At 57.0% G+C, this 18,052-nt stretch overlaps 1 protein-coding gene across 2 annotated transcripts in view; it reads right to left on the bottom strand.

Annotated features, from left to right (window-relative positions):
* The window catches only part of USP24 (ubiquitin specific peptidase 24), a 287,122-nt gene that overhangs the window by 155,230 nt on the left and 113,840 nt on the right, over positions 1–18,052 (bottom strand). For both annotated transcript variants that reach the window (XM_056122422.1, XM_056122423.1), the window contains exons 56-68: positions 17,158–17,254; positions 14,783–14,899; positions 13,862–13,954; positions 11,837–11,939; positions 9,682–9,803; positions 8,296–8,409; positions 6,938–7,003; positions 6,170–6,236; positions 5,545–5,623; positions 3,818–3,893; positions 3,342–3,428; positions 3,062–3,172; positions 2,243–2,370 (exon numbers count right to left, since the gene is read on the bottom strand). In XM_056122422.1, coding sequence (XP_055978397.1) covers positions 2,308–2,370; positions 3,062–3,172; positions 3,342–3,428; positions 3,818–3,893; positions 5,545–5,623; positions 6,170–6,236; positions 6,938–7,003; positions 8,296–8,409; positions 9,682–9,803; positions 11,837–11,939; positions 13,862–13,954; positions 14,783–14,899; positions 17,158–17,254 — 1,195 coding nt within the window. In that variant the 3' untranslated portion in view covers positions 2,243–2,307. The remainder of the gene's footprint in view (positions 1–2,242; positions 2,371–3,061; positions 3,173–3,341; positions 3,429–3,817; positions 3,894–5,544; positions 5,624–6,169; positions 6,237–6,937; positions 7,004–8,295; positions 8,410–9,681; positions 9,804–11,836; positions 11,940–13,861; positions 13,955–14,782; positions 14,900–17,157; positions 17,255–18,052) is intronic.

Below are 18,052 nucleotides of genomic sequence, written 5' to 3'. Positions count from 1 at the left end.
TTTCCCGGGGTCCTGCACGAGGGCAGACGGCGGCCGTGCTAAGAAGGGCCCGTGGAGGGAGCCTCTCGGGAACACACAGCCCTGAGTTAGGTGTGCGATTTCTACTTGATTTGCAGACCGTTTTGAAAGATTCATAGAAACATCTTCGTCCAAAAAAGCGGCAGTCGAAACGACAGCTCTCACCAGGCCTGTTGTCACGGTCACTTGGTTGCCCGGGTCAGGACTCATCAGCAGGTTCGCAGGCAATGGGAGGTGGGAATCCAGGGGGTCTCCGGCAGAGGGGGGGCGGTGCTCGCCACAGCAAAGGCGGAAGCGAAGCTGACCAGAGCGGCAAAGCTGCTGGTGGCGGAGAGGTCCGTTTCCATAGGAAATAGGGACCCCAAGTGGGGGCTCTTGAGCGTGCGACCCCAGTGTGTCATGCCCACGCCCTCCTCCCGAGAGGACTGGGGTACGAGGAACGGAGAGACAGGGGGGTATCTATCCATCCGTGTGTCCAAAACCGGTTCCATGAATCACATTCAAAACTGCCGAAGTCAGGGGCTGGAATGATAGTACGGCGGGTAGGGCGTTTGCCTTGCATGCGGCTGGCCCGGGTTCGATTCCCAGCATCCCATATGGTCCCCGAGCACCACCAGGAGTAATTCCTGAGTGCAAAAGCCAGGAGTAACCCCTGTGCACCGCTGGGTGTGACCCAAAAACAAAAACAAAACTGCCGAAGTCAGGGCTGTAGGCCATGGCCCACAGCCTGGGGGAACGCGGGGAGGGAGCAGCGCCATGGTGTGGCAGGTGTCCGAGGCTCTGCAAGGGGCCCACTGTGGGGGGTCGGGGGCAGGGGGGCGGGTGTTGGACGTGCACAGTGGGGGAGGCGGCACTTTGTCTCGTGCCCACACAAATCACAAAAGCGACCAGAAAGGCACTGAGCAGCCGGCCGTGCCTCTCAGCCCGTTGGACAGTGGACGCTGGGACACCTGAAGGCTTCCCAGCTCTGTGCACGGTGTGTGTGGGGGAAGTAAGGCCAAACACGCAACTAATGGTCGCAGAACGCGGGGAACGACTCAGTCCAAAGCCCACAAGGCATGTGAGCGATGTCGGCATGACTCACGCCCGCCCCCGGGAGGTCTGTGCCAGACCTGAAGAGAGAATGGCGCCGTTGTGTGGTGAACAGAAGGAAATGGATGGGGGGTTGGTAGTGGGGGTTTCCACTGCTTTCTAGAACCTTCTGGGAAAGTAAATTTGCCCCGACTCTTCAGCAGGATCTGGCAATTGCAGGAGAAACCCGGCCTGGGTTCCGTCTCTGTGGAAACGGCCAGAAACCCGCAGCAGTTGCCGCCCAAACGGTTCGACTTCCTGCGCCACTCGACGGGCCCCCGGAACGGTTCCGAAGTCACATTCCGAGCAAGAACAAAGGATGGCAGATCGGCACGTGATTTAAGACTACAGTTTATTCAATATGTCTCCAAGCAGGAAAAAGATGATGTGATGAAGTCAAACTCAACAGAATTGTATCTTAAAGTGCTTTTTATTTCGCTGTTTTTAAAATTTGTCCCGGGAGCAACTTTACTTCTTTAGGGGTTACCATCGAAGAACACGGTCTCAGCCCCGAGCACACGCTGCTGTGTCGGGCTTGGTTGAGTGGCTCTTCACAATCTCAATATATCAGGAAAACAAAAACAAAAATGAAAACAAAACCAACCTTAAAAAAAAGAGCTGAATCTTTCCCCACTGATTCTGGCAACGCTCATCCAGATCCGCGCTTGTGCCCTGGCCTTGAGCCTGGGCCAGCGGAGATTCTATACAAAGAGACACATTAAATACAAAGGTCTGCAGGAGCGAGATTCTCTGACTACTATTTTACAACGGGAAGGAGTCTGACCAAGAACCTTTACGTCGTCTGGAATCGGAGAGTCCTAGGCAATGTTACAGAAAGATTAAAAATTCCCCCCACATATCCAAAGGCAGCTTGCTTTTTTTTTCTTCTTTTTTTTTTTCCTTTTTTAAAATATAAAACCAGAGGGATTTCTTTTGTAGCGTCGAAGAGAAAGCAACAGCTTCACCCCTTCCTCTTGTATGTCCATGACACAAGTCTGCTGCCAGCTTTCCTTCCTCGAGTCTCCACGAGAATGTGAATCTGCGCCAGGACCGTGTCCTGGGCCAGCTCGGCGGCCCCCGGCCGGAGTCCTCTGCCCAGCGGGCCCCGGCTTGCGGAGCCCCACGCGCGGCCCTGAAAGCAACCCTGCGGCCATCTCCAGAGTCCGGCAGGCGCGGAGAGCTGGGACTGCGGCCCACCCCGCGGGCACTGGCTCTTCCCTAGGGGTCCACGTCGTCCAGGTCACTCCTCAGCTCGCCGATCATCATGGGTGACTCGGAGCCCTGAGCGGAGAGAGGGGTGACACTCAGCCAGGCCAGCTCACCCACCCGCTGCCGTGGGTCCACCCAACGGGCGGCAACCACAGGGCGATGCCACGCTGAGAGGGAGAAGTGTCCGAAGGGTCCAGGCCAGGGAGGAGTGGGAGGAGGGAGATGGGAGCGAGGGGGCTGAGGGGCAGTCAGAGAGGCGGGGACTCAGACAACCCGGTGTGTGCAGGTGCGTGCTTGTACGCGTCTGTGTGCGTACGTGCGTGTGTGTGCACGCCTGTGTGCATACATGAGTGCATGTCTATGCATGTGACTGCACGTCTGTGTGCATGTGTGCGTGTGCTTGTGTGCACGTGTGTTTGTGTGCAGCCCACCCAGGAGGGGAGGACGGGGCAGCTGCTCAGGCCTGGGGGCTACGCAAGCAGCTAACACGCTTATTTTGCTTTTCAAATTCAGTAGCCCGTGAGCTGACTGCATGCACAGCAGGACCCCAGGGCGAGCGGGAGCACTCGCCAAGCCCTCTTAATCTGAGGCAGCCCTTCCAAAGCAGGGCCAAGGCACCAGGCAGCAGCTCCCACGTGGCCGGGCCCTGCAGAGGGAGTGGGAGGGGACGGGTGCTGGCCGCACGCAGGGTAGGCACAGTGTTCCCGAGGAGGAAAGGGCCTGCACCGCCGGGGACCCTGGGTCTGCAGGGAGGGGGGCCCACCTGCTGTAGGTGCCGCTCCCCGTTCTCGTTGGCGGGGCTGCTCTCCGACCCGTTGCTGCTTCCCGACTGCTCCTTCTCGTTCAGCAGCGCCGTGGCATAGGCCAGTGTGTCCTGCGGGAAACGCCACGCGGGAGGGGTGAGGGGCATGGCGCCCCCCGCCAGGAAGATTCGAGCCTCCCTGGCCCTGCCTGCTGCTCCCGCCTGAGCCCATCTCAGATGCTGCGGTTCTGAAACACACACTCAGAACCCACCCCGGGACACCAACAGCGACATTCCTCACCTGAGCGGAAATGGTCCTCTGGAAGGTCTTTCCGGTTGAGGTCTCGTTTGAGATGTTGCTCTGGGGTGTCCAATAATGTTCCGACATCTGGAAGGGAAGGCCACGCACGGCACCATGGAGGTCAGAGGCCCCAACGCCTCTCAAGAGACTTTAGGATCAAGTCTCCAAAATCGCCCGGGCTTACCCAGACCTCCCATCCGTTAAGGGTACAGGGACATTTTCCCACACCGCTTCCCCCATAAAATCCAATTCTTTTTTTTTTTAAATTATCTAATTGCCCCCGCGTCTTCACCAGCAGGTAAGCACATGCATTAAGACACAGTTTCAGTGTACGAAACAGGAATCGGCTGGATTTTAAACATAGCGAGCCCCCAGCGATTCCACAGTGGATCTGCACGGTGAGCTTGGGCTCCTCTCCCTGAGGGTCAGTGTGGGAGCAGTGTCGACGGCAGTCGGGAAAGCCCCGGGTTCAGTACCTTCTTCTGCAGCCACTGGACAGCCCAGCTCCAGTGGTGGGAATTTTCCTTGAAGTATTCTTTAGCAGCGGGACACCTGGGTTGGAGGGAAGCTTTACTGACCACGAACTTTCTTTACACTGAAGGCACTTTTTCTCTTGAGAAACAAGTGCTACTTTGATTAAAATTCGATGGCCTGAACAATGAATTTTTTTGTGTTTCATCAGGGAAAACATTCACATTTGAATTTCCAGGGATAGTGAGCAGTTAAGTCTGTAGTGGAACATTTCCTGTCTCTCAATCTCACTCAGTTCTTGGATTCAAAGTTGGTTAATCAAAATAGAGCAAGAGCCTCACGGCAGGGGCCAGAGAGACTGTACAGGAGGGCAAGACTCTTGCCTGGCACACAGTCACCTAGGGCTGATCCCTGGCCCTGCAGATGGACCCTAATAAGCACAGAGTTGGGAGTAGCCCCCGAGGACCACCACCAGACAGGGCTGCCAAATCTACCCCCACTAAGTCACAAAAAAATTGTCCGTTAATAAATAAATGATTTTCCTGGTTTTGTGTTTTTGGGTGGCGGTGGTGGTTTGGGCTACATCTGGCCACACTCAGTAATCACTCCTGGCGGGGGCAATGCAGGATGCCGGGGATTGAGCCCGAGTTGGCTGCGGGTAAGGCCAAGGCCCTGCACACTGTACCGTCACTCTGGCCCAATAAAGGACCTCTTGATACAATGAACTAGCCTAATTTTTTTTTGTGACTCACAGAAGAATCAAGAGGCTGGAGAGGAAGTACGAAAGGTGAGGCGCTGGCAGTGCACGTCAGCCTTGTTTGGTCCCCAGCACCGCCAGCAAGTGCTCAGGAGCCCTGCCGACCACTCCCAACAATCCGGGGAAGAATGGCCCGGCAGAACATGGATGTGTGATCTCAGGGCCACCACCCTCACTGTCCCTGTGGTGCCTGGGTCCCTGACCAGAAAGCCGTGCTGGTGGCTCCCACGGAGTCCAACAGGGTGAGTCTGATCCCTGGCACCCCATGTGGGTCCTTCAGCACTGCCAGGAAGGCGATCCCTGATGCAGAGCAGGAAGTAAGTCCTGAGCACCACTTGTGTGGCCCAAAAATCAAAACCGAGAGAGGCACAGACTCTCTGAGGACCACCCAGTGATATGTAGTGCTATCTGGCACAAATGACAGCACTGCGCCACGTAACATCACAGCAGAGAGCAGAGCAGGTCTCAGAGGCAAAGTACTGAGCACGGCGCCCAGTCCCCAGGGGTGACAGGCTGTGAGTGACCTGAATCTGTCTCCCGAGAGGGCTCTGGACGCGGGTGGTGCTCCTAACGTGAGGGAAGGGGTGTGCACTCCCGGCTCAGGGCTCCCTCAGCCTTTCCCCTCAGGTCCTTCACTGGTTTTGCTTTTTGGTTTGGGGTCACATCCGGCGGTGCTCGGGGGGCTACTCCCAGCTTGGTGCTCAGAGCTGCTCTTGGCAGTGGCTCCGGGGCCAGAACCTGGGCCTCCTGCATGCAAACCCCGTCCTCAGGCCCCGAGCCGCCTCTATCTCTCACCCGTGACACTTCCCACAGCCCCACTGGGTTTCTCAGGCCATGCGAACAGGCTCTGTGTCAGCCGGGCACGTGGGCCCCGAGTCGGTGCTGACGGCTCAGACAAGACAGATCTCCGATCCTGCCTCACGCAGAATGGAAACGCTGTTCTCTCCCCATTTCGTGTTCTTCACCAATACTTACTTTTGAGCAAGAGTTACGAGAAATTTGACGCACTGGTAGCAGCGGCTGCTGTCCACGTGATTGCTGTGATGCATGAGAGCTGCGGAGGGAAGACGCCAAGTTACAGGTTAGGCCACGCTTGTCGGGCAGGGCTCCCACGCCAGTGCTTGCTTGGGCTCCCTCCCTCTCTCCCCAGCTCATTCTCGTTCTTTCTCTCTCTCCTCTCCTCTCTCTCTCCTCTCACTCTCTCTCATTCACTCCCTCTCTCTCCTGGCCCCAGCTTTTCTATCTTTTTATTTTGCACCATTACTAACAAATACAAAACCAGGCAGCAGTAGCTCTTGGGTAGGGAAAATTTACAAACTCGGTTGGTTAAGCAGATAACCACGGAACTAAAGCATGAAGGTGCTGACTCCACAGGATCCCCCCTCTGTGGCAGCAAGCATTTGGGTTTGGAAGCACTGAAGGGTCCCCCCTGAAGTGACACAGGCTGACTGGAGAGCAGTCACAGACCCCGCAATGTCCCTGGTGTGGCGAAGGCACCGGGACGGAGCCCCAAGCCCTGGCGCAGCTCTGCAGACCCTCTTCTTGACCCAAGGCGGAGTGGGGCGGGGGGCCATCCCTGAGTCCCGCCACTCCTGCTTACCTAACAACCCGTTTTCGGTCTCAAACACGAATTTGACTCGCTCGACCTGTATGGGGTCTTCAATGACCTGTGAGAGGAAGGACATAAAATTAAAAATGAACCAAAGTCCAAACCCGGGGTCACATCCACGGGCACCTTTCAGAAGAACCACATCCAAAAGACAAGTTCGTCCTGCCTGACGAAACACAGAACTAACAATTATGACGGCACATAATTTTCGCATATGCTGGAAACCTAACACGGTCCTCCCCGAGCTGCCTCTTCCAACGTCAGGCTGAGCCACCACCCCGTCTGGGCACGAGCCGGCCAGGTGCTCGTCTGGGGGAAGGGGAGGGTGCTGGGCTGGCCTGGGGTGACACAGCTGCTCTGCTAGGTTCCTGGTCCTGGTGAAACTGTTCTCTACTGGTTCAAATGTCCTCCAACCTCCTCGCCTACTTTTCGTGTCTCCAAAGTCAGGGTGCATCCTACAGCCCTTGAATTCTGCCTTTCTGGCTCTTCAGTATTTCTGAGGGACCACAGGGCTGGCCTGGGGCTTCTCTTTCCTGCACGGGTTCGAGCCAGCAGCTGGCCTGTGCTGAAGGCCTGCGTCGGGGACACGCTCTCACTGAGCATGACTTCCCGGGAGAGCGTCATTGTGGCACACTTCCCCGTCCGCGAGGCACAAAGGAATGACACGGTGGGGACCCGGTGGGAGCAGGGATCCAAGGAGGCCAGGGAAGCCACGCTACTCAAGACACACGCGGAAGACAAGGGGCGTTTCCGACTTACCAAGATCTCATGGAGCAGCTGGAACGTATTCTTCAACTCATGGGGAGGGGCAGTTTCTAGTTGGTTCTGAGTTTTGAAAGAGAGAAAAAAAATATTCTAGTGACTCTTCAGCTGGAAGCAGGTGGGAGAGACGGAGAGCCATGCTGGGCTCCAGCCCGAGTCCACCGGCCCCAGCTGACTCCGGGCATGTCAGCGGCCCACGCTGGGCCTCACGCTCCCCCAACACTAAGTCTGGGGGCCGGGGAAAACAGCCCCTGCCGTCACCCAGGTTGCCTCCTGAGAAGGTGGGAAGGGAGAGCTCAAAGTCACTCAACAGACCCACGTTTCTATTTTTATTTTATTCCTAGACAGTCCCACTGCCTCCCAGGATACTCTGGCTGGGTCGGAGAATGCTCAGAAGGAAACAGGCTGCAAGTGGCCGTGAGACAAGTGAGGGCGAGGAACAGGTGGAGCTTGAGGCGAAGAGGGCTGAGGTCCCGGGCACCTCTAGGGCAGCTGGACATGAGGGCTAGCGCCTCACGCACCAACGGTGCCGTGTGAGGACAGTGACAGTACACGGTAGACGGGAAGGAGATGGCCTCTGACAAAAAGGCCGAGGGCACACTTGTCAGTGTTTTTTTTCCTTTTTCTTTTTGAGTCATACCCGGTGATGCACAGGGGTTACTCCTGGCTCTGCACTCAGGAATTACTCCTGGTGGTGCTCGGGGAACCGTATGGGATGCTGGGAATCAAACCCGGGTCAGCCGAGTGCAAGGCAAACGCCCTCCCCGCTGCGCTATCACTCCAGTCCCTTCTCAGTGTTTCTTACTGAGTCCCCATCGCCTGTGCAAACACGGCCCCTGCCAGAGACTGCCATGTAGGCGACACGCTGGGGCAGAGCTTGGGAGAGTCAAAGTCAATGTGTCAGCTCACAGACCATCAATACATGGTGGATGACGAGGCCTTCACTTGCAAAGCACGAGCCTGTCCTGTGTTCTGGATGAGGCGAGCCACGAAGGCTGCTGTGAAAGGCAGTGTGCCCCGGAGTCGAGGACTGGGGGTGGGGGGTAGGAGGTAGGTGGGGGGAAATGGGGCTCGGCCCTCCTTAAGGGAGCGCAGCCCGTGAACCCCGCCGGGCCCTCCTTGATGAAGCGCAGCTTGTGAACCTGCCTGGCCCATCTCGATGGACCACAGTCCACGAACCCCCCCAGGCCCTACCTTGATAAAGTGCAGCCTGTGAACCCCACTGAGCCTCCTTGATGGAGCTCTCCTTGATGAAGCATAGCCCGTGACCCCCTCTCCCCCCGTCCCACCTTGAGGGAGCGCAGCCCGCAACGTCCCCTCCCCCCCAGCCCACCTCGAGGGACCCCCAGGCCCACCTTGATGAAGTGCAGCACGGTGAAGGAGAAGAGCTCGTTGCAGAAGCAGCTGTACACCACCATCTCCATGAGGGCCAGCAGTGAGCCTGGCAGCTCTCGCAGAGCGAACATGACCTGGGCAGGAGAGGACGGGACACGTGCTGGCGTCACACTCATGGCGAGAGAGCCCTGGCTCTGCCTGCAAGCCACTTCCATCTCAGGTGTCTTCCAAAGTGGGCGCTGATGCCCCCCCACCCCGCGCTCCCAACCCCAGCCCCGGTGCCCTTTGTGGGGTGCTTTCTATTCCTTTGCTTAAAAAACAGCCGATTCCAAGAGTGGCGCAGAGTGATTTATGTTCCGAAAAGGAGGCAGCTGGCCAAATAGGTTAGGGAACTTAAACCTCTACCTAAGAATGGGGACGTCCCCGCTTGCACTGAGTTTCCCGACTGCCAGAGGCTGGGAGGTTTCAGCTGCATGTCAGTCTGGCAAGATGTTAGTTTCGGCACATTTTCAGAGTAACTGTCTTTCACCCCCGCAATAAAAATCCCTACCATCTCATAATCTAGGTCTTACTCTGCAGAACCTGGCAGGCTAACAAAAGTATCCTGCCACATAGCAGAGTCCGGCAATCTCCCCGTGGCGTACCCAATATGCCAAAAACCAGTAACAATGATGGGTCTCATTCTCCTGACCCTGAAAGAGGCTCAAATGTGGCACTTTTTAAAATCTCAGGGCTAGGACAAAGGAGATGTTACTGGGGCCTGCTCGAGGCAATCGATGATCAACAGGATGACAGCGATAGGAAATAAGAGTTTTTAGTTAAAAAGAGGGAAGAGATACAGCACAGAGCACAACTGATGCAATGAAAACCCCAGGAAGATGCAGCACTCACAGGGGCTGGAGACAGCAGGACAGCGCCGAGCTCAGAGTCACGGGGGCCGCAAGCACCCCTGGGAGCGAGCCCCGAGCACAGCACAGAGCAGCGGCCCTGATGCTGCTGGGTGCACCCCCAGCAAAGGCACCCTGTTCACAGACGTGTGTTCATGCCTGCAGGTTACTGAGGAAGGGTCGGGGTAGGGTGCTGGGGCCATACTCTAAGCTGTGGGGGGGACCCCCACGAGAGACCCAGAACCAAAGCCTCCGAGAGCAAACTGAGCATCCAGTCACGCTGGGGAGTGCCGTGGAGGAGAGATGAGCCAGGCCAGACCTGGAGGTCCAACCCTTGGTCGTAGATGAGACGGATGCCCAGTCTTGCCCACTAATTCTAATATATACACAGGAAAAATGGGAAGGAATCTTCTTTTACCAACGCCGTTTGTCATTGAATACCATGAAAAATACCATTAACCACAGCATTTTCCCTCCAGTAGCAAACCCCGGCCCCGACGGAGAACGGCTTCGACGTACCTCTAACAGGTAAGGCTTCCCCTCAGACAGGAACAGCAGAGCCTCGACCTCCTCGTGGAGGGGCAGCAGTGGGCTGGAGGGGGCGATGCTGATGGGCGGCCGTTGCTTAAAGTTGCCAGGAGCTTTGGGAGACCAAGGACATAAAACCCACTTACCAGCTGTTCCCCCAAGAAACACATCTCCACACGCGTGGGAGTGCCTCTCGGGGGTCACTCGTGCTGCTGCACACTCACTGCCCTTCTCTCGCGGGGCCGAGGCCCAGACAGGAGCCAGTGTCAGCTACGTTCAGCGCCTGAGCCGTAGCTGCCAAGTGTTGGAACTCCTAGGCTCCCAGTGTTCTCAGTCCAAGACCATCTTTCGGGAGGTGACACTACGAACGGCCTAACAATCATGCCCACAGCGTCCCTGAAGGCCCTTTGTTCTTCAAAACGGACCTCCAAGGAAGGTCACGCCACAGCCTGTCCGTGTGGAGGGGCCGCAGGCGAGCAGGGCCCGCCCAGCTGTGGCCACCAGAGCTGAGGAAGTAAATCTCCTCACGCCTGTCCTGCCCACTCCCGGCTCCCCTCAAACACTGCAGAGTCAAGAAACACCTTCAGATCAGAGAGCGACGCCGGGAGTTTTCTCGATCCTGTTTCCATCCTGCAGCCCTTAGCCCCAAGACTGCGAGGTGATGAGGGCACGAGCCCTCGCAGGGGCGTGGGCGCCCAGGCTGGCCGAGAGCTGGACTCCAGGCAGCCAGGCTGAGCGCTGTCGCGGGAAGCGGGGCGCCTTGTGGCCGGCTCTGCTCTGCTGACACTGTCCCCGTGGGGGTAGCCGTGGCAGCATCCGGAACAGTGGGGGAGCCCGAGCTACAGGTTCTGGCACTGTGCCACGTGCCACATTAGGGTGACACCTGACAGTCACATACATCCCCAGACATTCTTCACACCTTTACAGTGACAAATGCTTTGATAGTCCCGGCGTCCTCCTCCTTAGGCCTATAGGTTGATTCTGATGGTCCCACTAGGTCGGCAACAGGGGGGAGGGGTGTTGTCAGAAGGACCAAGTGGCTGGGTCACATTTAGGGGGCGAGGACTCGAACCCGCAGCACTACTTCCCCACTGACTATGGCACTGGCGGCACTCCGGACGTGCCTTTAATCCTGGTGTGGTCTGCCACATGCTCCTTAACACCCCCCCACAGCACCATGGTCACTTTCTCCTGCGACAGGCCGGCCAACAAGGAGAACACGATTCTATACGAGGTTTATATCATCACAGGCATGTATTTTTTGGATGGAGTAGTTCAGTGTGTAGAATGTCTTCAGGACTTGGTGTCTATGCTGGTTTCCTACTTCGTGATGACATTTAAACCCCCAACTTCCAGTAATACGGGTTTCACTGCGAGTGTCCCTCCTGCTTTGGTGCACGTGCGCTTCTCCCGTCCACCTTCACTGAGACCTGACTGTCATCGAACTGGGGACCAGTTCTGGGTATTGTCCGCAAACAGAAGTGCAAATCCCTTCGTCTCCTGGAATAAGGATCTCTCAGGATGGACCCTGGCATTCTTGTCTCGAGTGTCCATGCACACACAACAACCCAGGGCCTGATCTGCAGTGGACAGTTTGCTCCCTGTTGCCCAGCCATGCCTCTGGCACTTTGGATTCGCGTGACTGAGATCAGATGCTACTTGTCTTTCTCCTGGCTTATTTCACTCAGTAGGATGTCCCAAGGGTCCATCCACGCTGTCGTGATGCAAAGAACCACAAAGATTGCACAATTTTGTCACCTGAGCGGATTCCCTGTCGTGGCCAAGCAATGCCACAATGGACGCGGCTGCCCCGCACGCTGGTGTCTCAGCTTTCCTCTGATAAGAGGCTCCCCCCCCCGCCCCCCCCCAGCCACCCTGTGAAACTGTTGGGTCAGGCAATTGCCCTGGATCTCAGATCCTGAGGAAAACTCGTTTTCCACTGTGGCCCCCAATGCGGTGTGAGCGACAGCACCTGGGCTCTGGCCTTCCTGACAAGCGCATCCTACAGGCAAGAGACACAGCACGCAGAGGAGCCAACCCAGTGCTCCTCCATTACTGGACAGGCGGACGGGGTCCTGGCCCCTCCCGGCTGTCCCGAGGGGGCTGCAGGGAGCTCTGTGCCCTCTGCCCTCACACGCAGGCTTACCGACATTGCGCTGGGAGGAGACGTCCGAGAGCAGGACGAGCAGCGCCACGGTGTTGTGGAGATTCCCGAACTCTCGCGCCTGCGCCGAGCTCCAGCGGCGGATCTGTGGTTGGGGAAAGGGAGGGGGCGTTGGTGACTTTAGCGACAATGGGTAGAGGGAGGGGAGGACATGCCGGACGGGTTGGGGAGCGGCCCTGTCCCGGAGGGGCACGGACTCAGCATCTAAAATCAGCCTGCTAAGATGCTTCCCGGGGCGGCCATGCCAGGGAACTGCCCTGTCCCTAGTCAACAGGGACAAGTGCGAGGTGTGAGGCTGGCCCCGCCCACTGGGCCATGTGCCTGTGGCAAGTCAGTTCCTCCCTGTGACCCTGCTGACCATCCTGGCTAATGGCAGAGACAAGGCTGCTGATGCTGGGGACCAAGTGAGGCCTTGATCTAGAAGGCGATGAGCTCCCACAACGCAAACTGACACTCACTGTAGGAAAGAACAAAACTGCGATCTGTTCTGTGTCTACCTGAGGGCTCCCTGGTGGTGCCCAGGAGTGCACGCCTATATTCCTGGCAGCTGCTGGGCAAGCGGACCGGCAGGTCAGTGTGAGGGTGCAAGGCCGGGGTGCTGCTGGACCCCAGCAGGCGATGCTCGGTTGCCCTGACTGCCTGACGCTGAGGGTCAAGGCCCCGCTGGGAGAACACTGTGAGCAGCCTCTGCACTGCATGCACTCCACCCCCCAGCTGTGACTGGAATCAGTACATTTACTGTCCAATGTCCACTGAGCCCCTGCGGAGGAAGAGGCGGAAGTGGAAACCAGGCACTGAATGCCCACAGGGCAGAGGCTGAGCGGCCTGCTGGGGCCCAGTGGAGGGTGGAGGTTGCAGGGAGCCTCGTAGATGAGTGAAACGTCCCCTGACGACGGGCTACCGACCAGGGAGGAGCTGAGTCCTGCGCTCTGCTTGGGGACGGGCCCGAAGCTGCATCTGTCAGTGAGGGGAGCCCTGGACTCGACAGGTCTGCCTGGCACGGGACAGGCATGCCCTGGATGGCCCCAGCCACCAACACAGGTGCACACACTCTGCCTTTTGGACCAGGCGAAAGCAGCACGGTGGAGGGGAGAAACCCGCACCTGGGAACTTGAGACCAGTCACTGCTGGACGACAAAACCCTAGGAGGGGGCCAGAGGGCTAGCACAGAGGGCGGGGTGCTGGCCTTGCATGCGGTTGACCTGGGCTCGACCCTGGCGCCCTCTCTGGTATCCCGAGCACTGCCAAGTAGTGATCCTTGAGTGCAGAGCCACGAGTAAGCCCTGAGTGTGGGCCCCAAACGCCAAACCAAAAGACACCCCCAGGGACCGAGGGTGGGCTCTGCATGCAGGAGGCTCAGCCTCTATCCCGGCACCACAGGGCTTGCTCAGCACTGCTGGGAGCAGGGCGCAGCCTTGAGTCCTGCGGGCTGTGAGCCCTGCCCCCAGAAACCCCACTCTGGCACCACCACAGAATCCACGATTCCCTTTCTTTCTCCGCTGCGCAGCCTCACGTCTGACTCCGGCTTTGTTCCCGGCATCCTGCGAGCCGCTGCCTCCACTCACAGCCTCGCGCTTAGCCCCAGAGAGCAGGGGAGGGTCGGGGGGAGGGAAGAGCCCAGTGACCCAAGTGCCCCCGTGGGTGCTGACCTCTCCTCTTGTGAGGCTGGGCCCTGCACGTGACTGGGGCTCTAGTTAGTCATCTGCGCGGGTCATTATTAAACCCCACAAGGGAGCTGTGAGACTCGAATAACAAAGCATTTTCTAGTCGACAGGGCGTTCTCAACCAGATTCTCATTAGCGTAGATGCTGGGGCCAGGGAGACAGCCCAGAGAACTGTGGGCGGGAAGCCTGGGTGTGATCCTCGGCACCGCGAGGTCCCCCAATACGGCTGGGAGCAGCCACGGAATCCCACGGGGTGCACCCCAGACGCAAACAAACGTTTACCAACTACTGGAAGGGGGAGAGAAGAGCCCCAAGTGCGTGGGCCGTGGCCGCGGTGCCGTACCTGGTTGTTCTGCCGCGTGGTGCCCAGGAGGAAGCTGATCATGTGCCGCAGGGCCGAGTGTCTCAGGAGCAGGTCCCCCGCCCGGATCCCTTGCTGCCACAAACAGTGAGAAAGGCGCATGACACTCCTGCCCGCACAAGCATTTTAGGCAGTTGAGCAAGAACAAACGCATTCATCTACGTGGAGACAAACGCAGTCGTCTACATGGAGACAGGTCTCGTTTACAACCGAAGGCAAAAGATTCAAGATTCAAAAGACTCACACTGCGTCGTGGCAGTGACTGAAAGTGCGACCCTCAATGGTTCCAGCACGGCGAGGAAATGCCCACCCACCACTGACCCAGAATTCTCCGGAGTCACATAACGCACAAGTTAAGATTCTTTGAGGAAGAAAAGGTAAAAGGTAAAGGCCCTCCCGTTGATTGTCGATTTGCTCGAGCGGGCCCAGTAACGTCTCCATTGGAGACTTTGTTGTTACTGTGTTTGGCATATCGAATACTCTCGGTAGCTTGCCGGGCTCTCCGAGAGGGAAGAAGCATGAGGAAATGAAGGACCAGCTGAAGTTCCCCCGCCCCCCCCCCCAAACCCCACAAAACTTTCTTTGGACCGTGCTGGAGAGCACAGTTGGAAGTATGCTCGATCCCTGGGGGTCCCCGAAGCCCTGCTGGGAGTGACCAGTGGGCGCAAGGCCAGGAACAAGCCCTGGTTTGGAGTGGGGTCCCCAAACAAAACAAAAACTTCCTCTGGACTATCAACCTGTGATATTAGAAAAATATGAAAAAAAAAAAAAAAGGAATTTACCTTTTTTTTTTTTGCTTTTTGGGTCACACCTGGCAATGCTCAGGGGACCATATGGGATGCTGGGAATCGAACCCGGGTCGGCCGTGTGCAAGGCAAATGCCCTACCCGCTGTGGAATTTACCTTTTGTACAAAAGTGTTGAACAGGGAAAAGTACTGCGCACAGTTTTTACAATTTTCTGGAACATCTTTGTCCAACAGAGCAAGCAGGACCTCCAGCAACTGATGAAGGCTTTTCAGCTGGTATGGAGAAAGAGGAAACCACATCAGGAAGACAGAACAGAAAACGGACACTCGTGACAGGATCACTTGAAGTACAGCACCATAGTAACAGAAGGAAACTCTCTTTGATACTGCCCGGTCTCTGACTTGGATGAATCTAGGCTTTGGGGAGCAAAAGAGGGGTCGTCAGTCTGTCCTCGGGGAAGGAAAGCCTAGTGTCAGTTCCTCGCTTTCGCAGGCAAGGGCAGGACCGCTCTGCCTACAGGCCCCATCTTCGGTCCTCTCTGCCCCGAAATGGGTGGTGGGGGTCTGAGGCGCCACGTCCTGCAGCCCGCCCTCCACGCTGCTACTTCTTCACAGAGTCACAGATGCAAAGAACGGGCGCACAGACACAGGCAGAGGGGCTGGAGGCCAAGCCAGGAGCGGAGGGGAGCGACAGCCTGACAGGACACGCAATACCGACTCGACTGGGCACTTACTTGGAAGCCCGCTGACGCCTCATGGAAAGCTTTGAAAAACATTTTATTTGTTTAGAAGCCATTTTGGTTAGCACATCGCTGCCTCTTCCCACCCCGCCCCGGCTGCCTGCGGACAAGGCCCTAGAACCTCACGCGTCGCCTGGCATAAGCCCAGGCCCACTCTCCTGGTCAGCTACTTTCCTTGGGAGAAGAAGGTGTTCTTAGACCTCTGAGGTCATTCCCACCCATCCTGTCATGCCCATGATGAATGCAGTCAAAAATCTCGCGTTTTTCTAGCACTTCGTCTTCAAAGTACTTCACATTAGAAAGTGGGTGGCAAGAGGCGCCGTTTCCATTATGAGAGGAAAACGGACATGAACCCCATCAGGTGGACTCATGGAGGCACATGGCTCCATGCTATGTTCTCCGCCACTCCCTCCCTGTACCTGCGGGAGATGGGGTGGGATGGGGGAGTGGCGGGTGCTGGACCCCCACCACAGGGAGGCTAGCCTAGTCCTGTTTTTTATTATTTTGCTTTTTGGGTCACACCCAGTGATGCTCAGGGTTTACTCCTGGCTCTGCACTCAGGAATTACTCCTAGCAGTGCTTGGGGGACCATATGGGACGCTGGGGATCGAACCCAGGTCAGCCACGTACTAGGCAAACACTCTACCCGCTATGCTATTGCTCTGGCCCTGCCCTGCTGTTTCTTTTGCTGGGAGTGACCAGGTCCTCAAGGGGAATCTCAGGAACCTCCACACTTGAGCAGTTCCCACTGACCTCTATGATATCTTCTGCACAATGAGCAGGTTTTGCTCGGAAAACGATGCTAACGTTTAAGTGGATGAAAAAACACTACCTGGAGTAAGTTTTAGCTTTCCTGTGATTCCCGGGAGCCGAGACAGCTTTCTTCGAGATCCTTCCTATAGGGCACACGAGTGCTCCTCGTTCGTTTGGGAAGAGTCTAGTCTAATGGTGTCCCCCGGGCCAGGCAACGTGGAAGGAGCCACATGCCTGGGGTCGGATCAGTGCTACCTCTGGATCAGCATCCTCCTGAAAGCACATGCTCACATTGGCGGGGCCAACCAATGCCCGAATCTGAAGCGGCAGGTCTGAGTGCCTGTGTGTTCTCCACTGAGACACACTGCCTCCAGCCAACGTTTACAAGGAGCCAATCTGTTCTAGAAATAATATTTTTCAAAGTTTTCCATGTAGTGCCAGCTGTTTGAAACAGCAAACTTGGGGAGTAACAGCTGTATTGCTGGGACTTAATAACAAGACTGAAGAATCAGACTTAAGAGTCTACGTCACGTATTTCCTAAGACTTGCAAATCTTTGGGGACGGGTGGTATTCAATACCGTGGGTTAGCACCCGAGGAATGGTGAACTGGAAACTGGACTACAGAAAGTTAATGGGAGGAAGAGGGAATTCAGAACAGGAACAAAGATCGGGAGGGGAAAGGGGGTACGGAGGGGCAGTGCCTGGTGGGCTGCCACCGAAGGTCTGTGTGCGGGTGGCGCCCGTGAGCTGGGAGTGGGCGCGGGGTCTAAAGCCTGCAGGGTGCGTCTCAGGGAGCCCGAGGGAGGGCTCTGGAGAGAGCTCTGGAGAGAACTCGCCTACTCTAGCTTCAAACACCCGGCAGGAAGGACAGGACATCTACCCTGGCACTGAGAAGCACGTCAGCTCACAAAAGGTAGGTTTTATGGTGCAAAAGTACCAGCCTCTGATCTTAGGCTCTTAAAAAAAAATTACATGCAGTGTAAAACACGGTTAACAGCAGAACGTAGGGGAAAGAAAAATGCGCACACGAGACCGACCTTCTCCTGATAGAACAAGGCACTGTCGAGGGTCTTCTCCAGAATGGTAGCCACGGCCACTCGGACCTCCCGCACGTTGCACTCCAGCAGGAAAATCCTACCACGACGAGACGAGGTGTCAAACGGGGACTCCGAGAACCCAGCCGCCCTGCCCTGGGAGGGACGCTCAGCACCCCGATAGGATCATGTTATCTCTGTGAATGTTCGCTCCTTAGTAGCTCCCCTTACTCCTGGGGATGCTGGGGCTCCTTAGTAGCGCCTAGCGAGCACCTCACTCCCCAGGGAGGTGGAGGTAGGGTGGGAGAGAGGTGGGTGGGCCTCCGGACCCCTGTCGCACACACTCAGTGGTGGCACGGGGAGCTCATGCATTCGGTTATGGTGCTTTGGGGGCGCAGGGCAAAGTCAGAGGAAGGAGAGAGGACGTGGTCACTGGGAGGCCACACGGGTCTTCCACCGACACAGCTATGACACAGCTGTGACGCGTTGGCCACCAGGGGGAGCTGTCACCCTCAGAACCGGACACAAGGTGAAGCCTCGGAGGTAAGAGACTCCCGTGGGCACCACAGCCGCAGTCCAAGCAACACTCACACCCCCTCCTCACTTCCCTTCTCCCCACCCGCACTGTGGACCCTTCAAGAAGCATTTGAGGCGAGAAAGGTTCTGTTTCCTTCCCTCCCTCCTCCCTGCTGAGGAGGATGACATCGACGATGATGGGTTGAGCTGTACTGGGCGCGCCCACAATCCCTCTGCTTCTCCTACAAATGTGGGCCCGAATGGCCCACTCCACGGCGGTGTGAGTGGGCAGTGAGGTGAGCACCGCAGAGCCAAGAGCCCACCACACCTGGCTGGCATGTGAGCTCTCTCCACAGCCTCACCTCAACGCACATTAGCCGCA

Source organism: Sorex fumeus, unplaced genomic scaffold (assembly GCF_029834395.1).
Source record: "Sorex fumeus unplaced genomic scaffold, SorFum_2.1 ptg000045l, whole genome shotgun sequence".
Classification (NCBI taxonomy): domain Eukaryota; kingdom Metazoa; phylum Chordata; class Mammalia; order Eulipotyphla; family Soricidae; genus Sorex; species Sorex fumeus.
The sequence above is the reverse complement of the archived record's forward strand: the minus strand, read 5'-3'. Positions and strand labels throughout refer to the sequence as shown.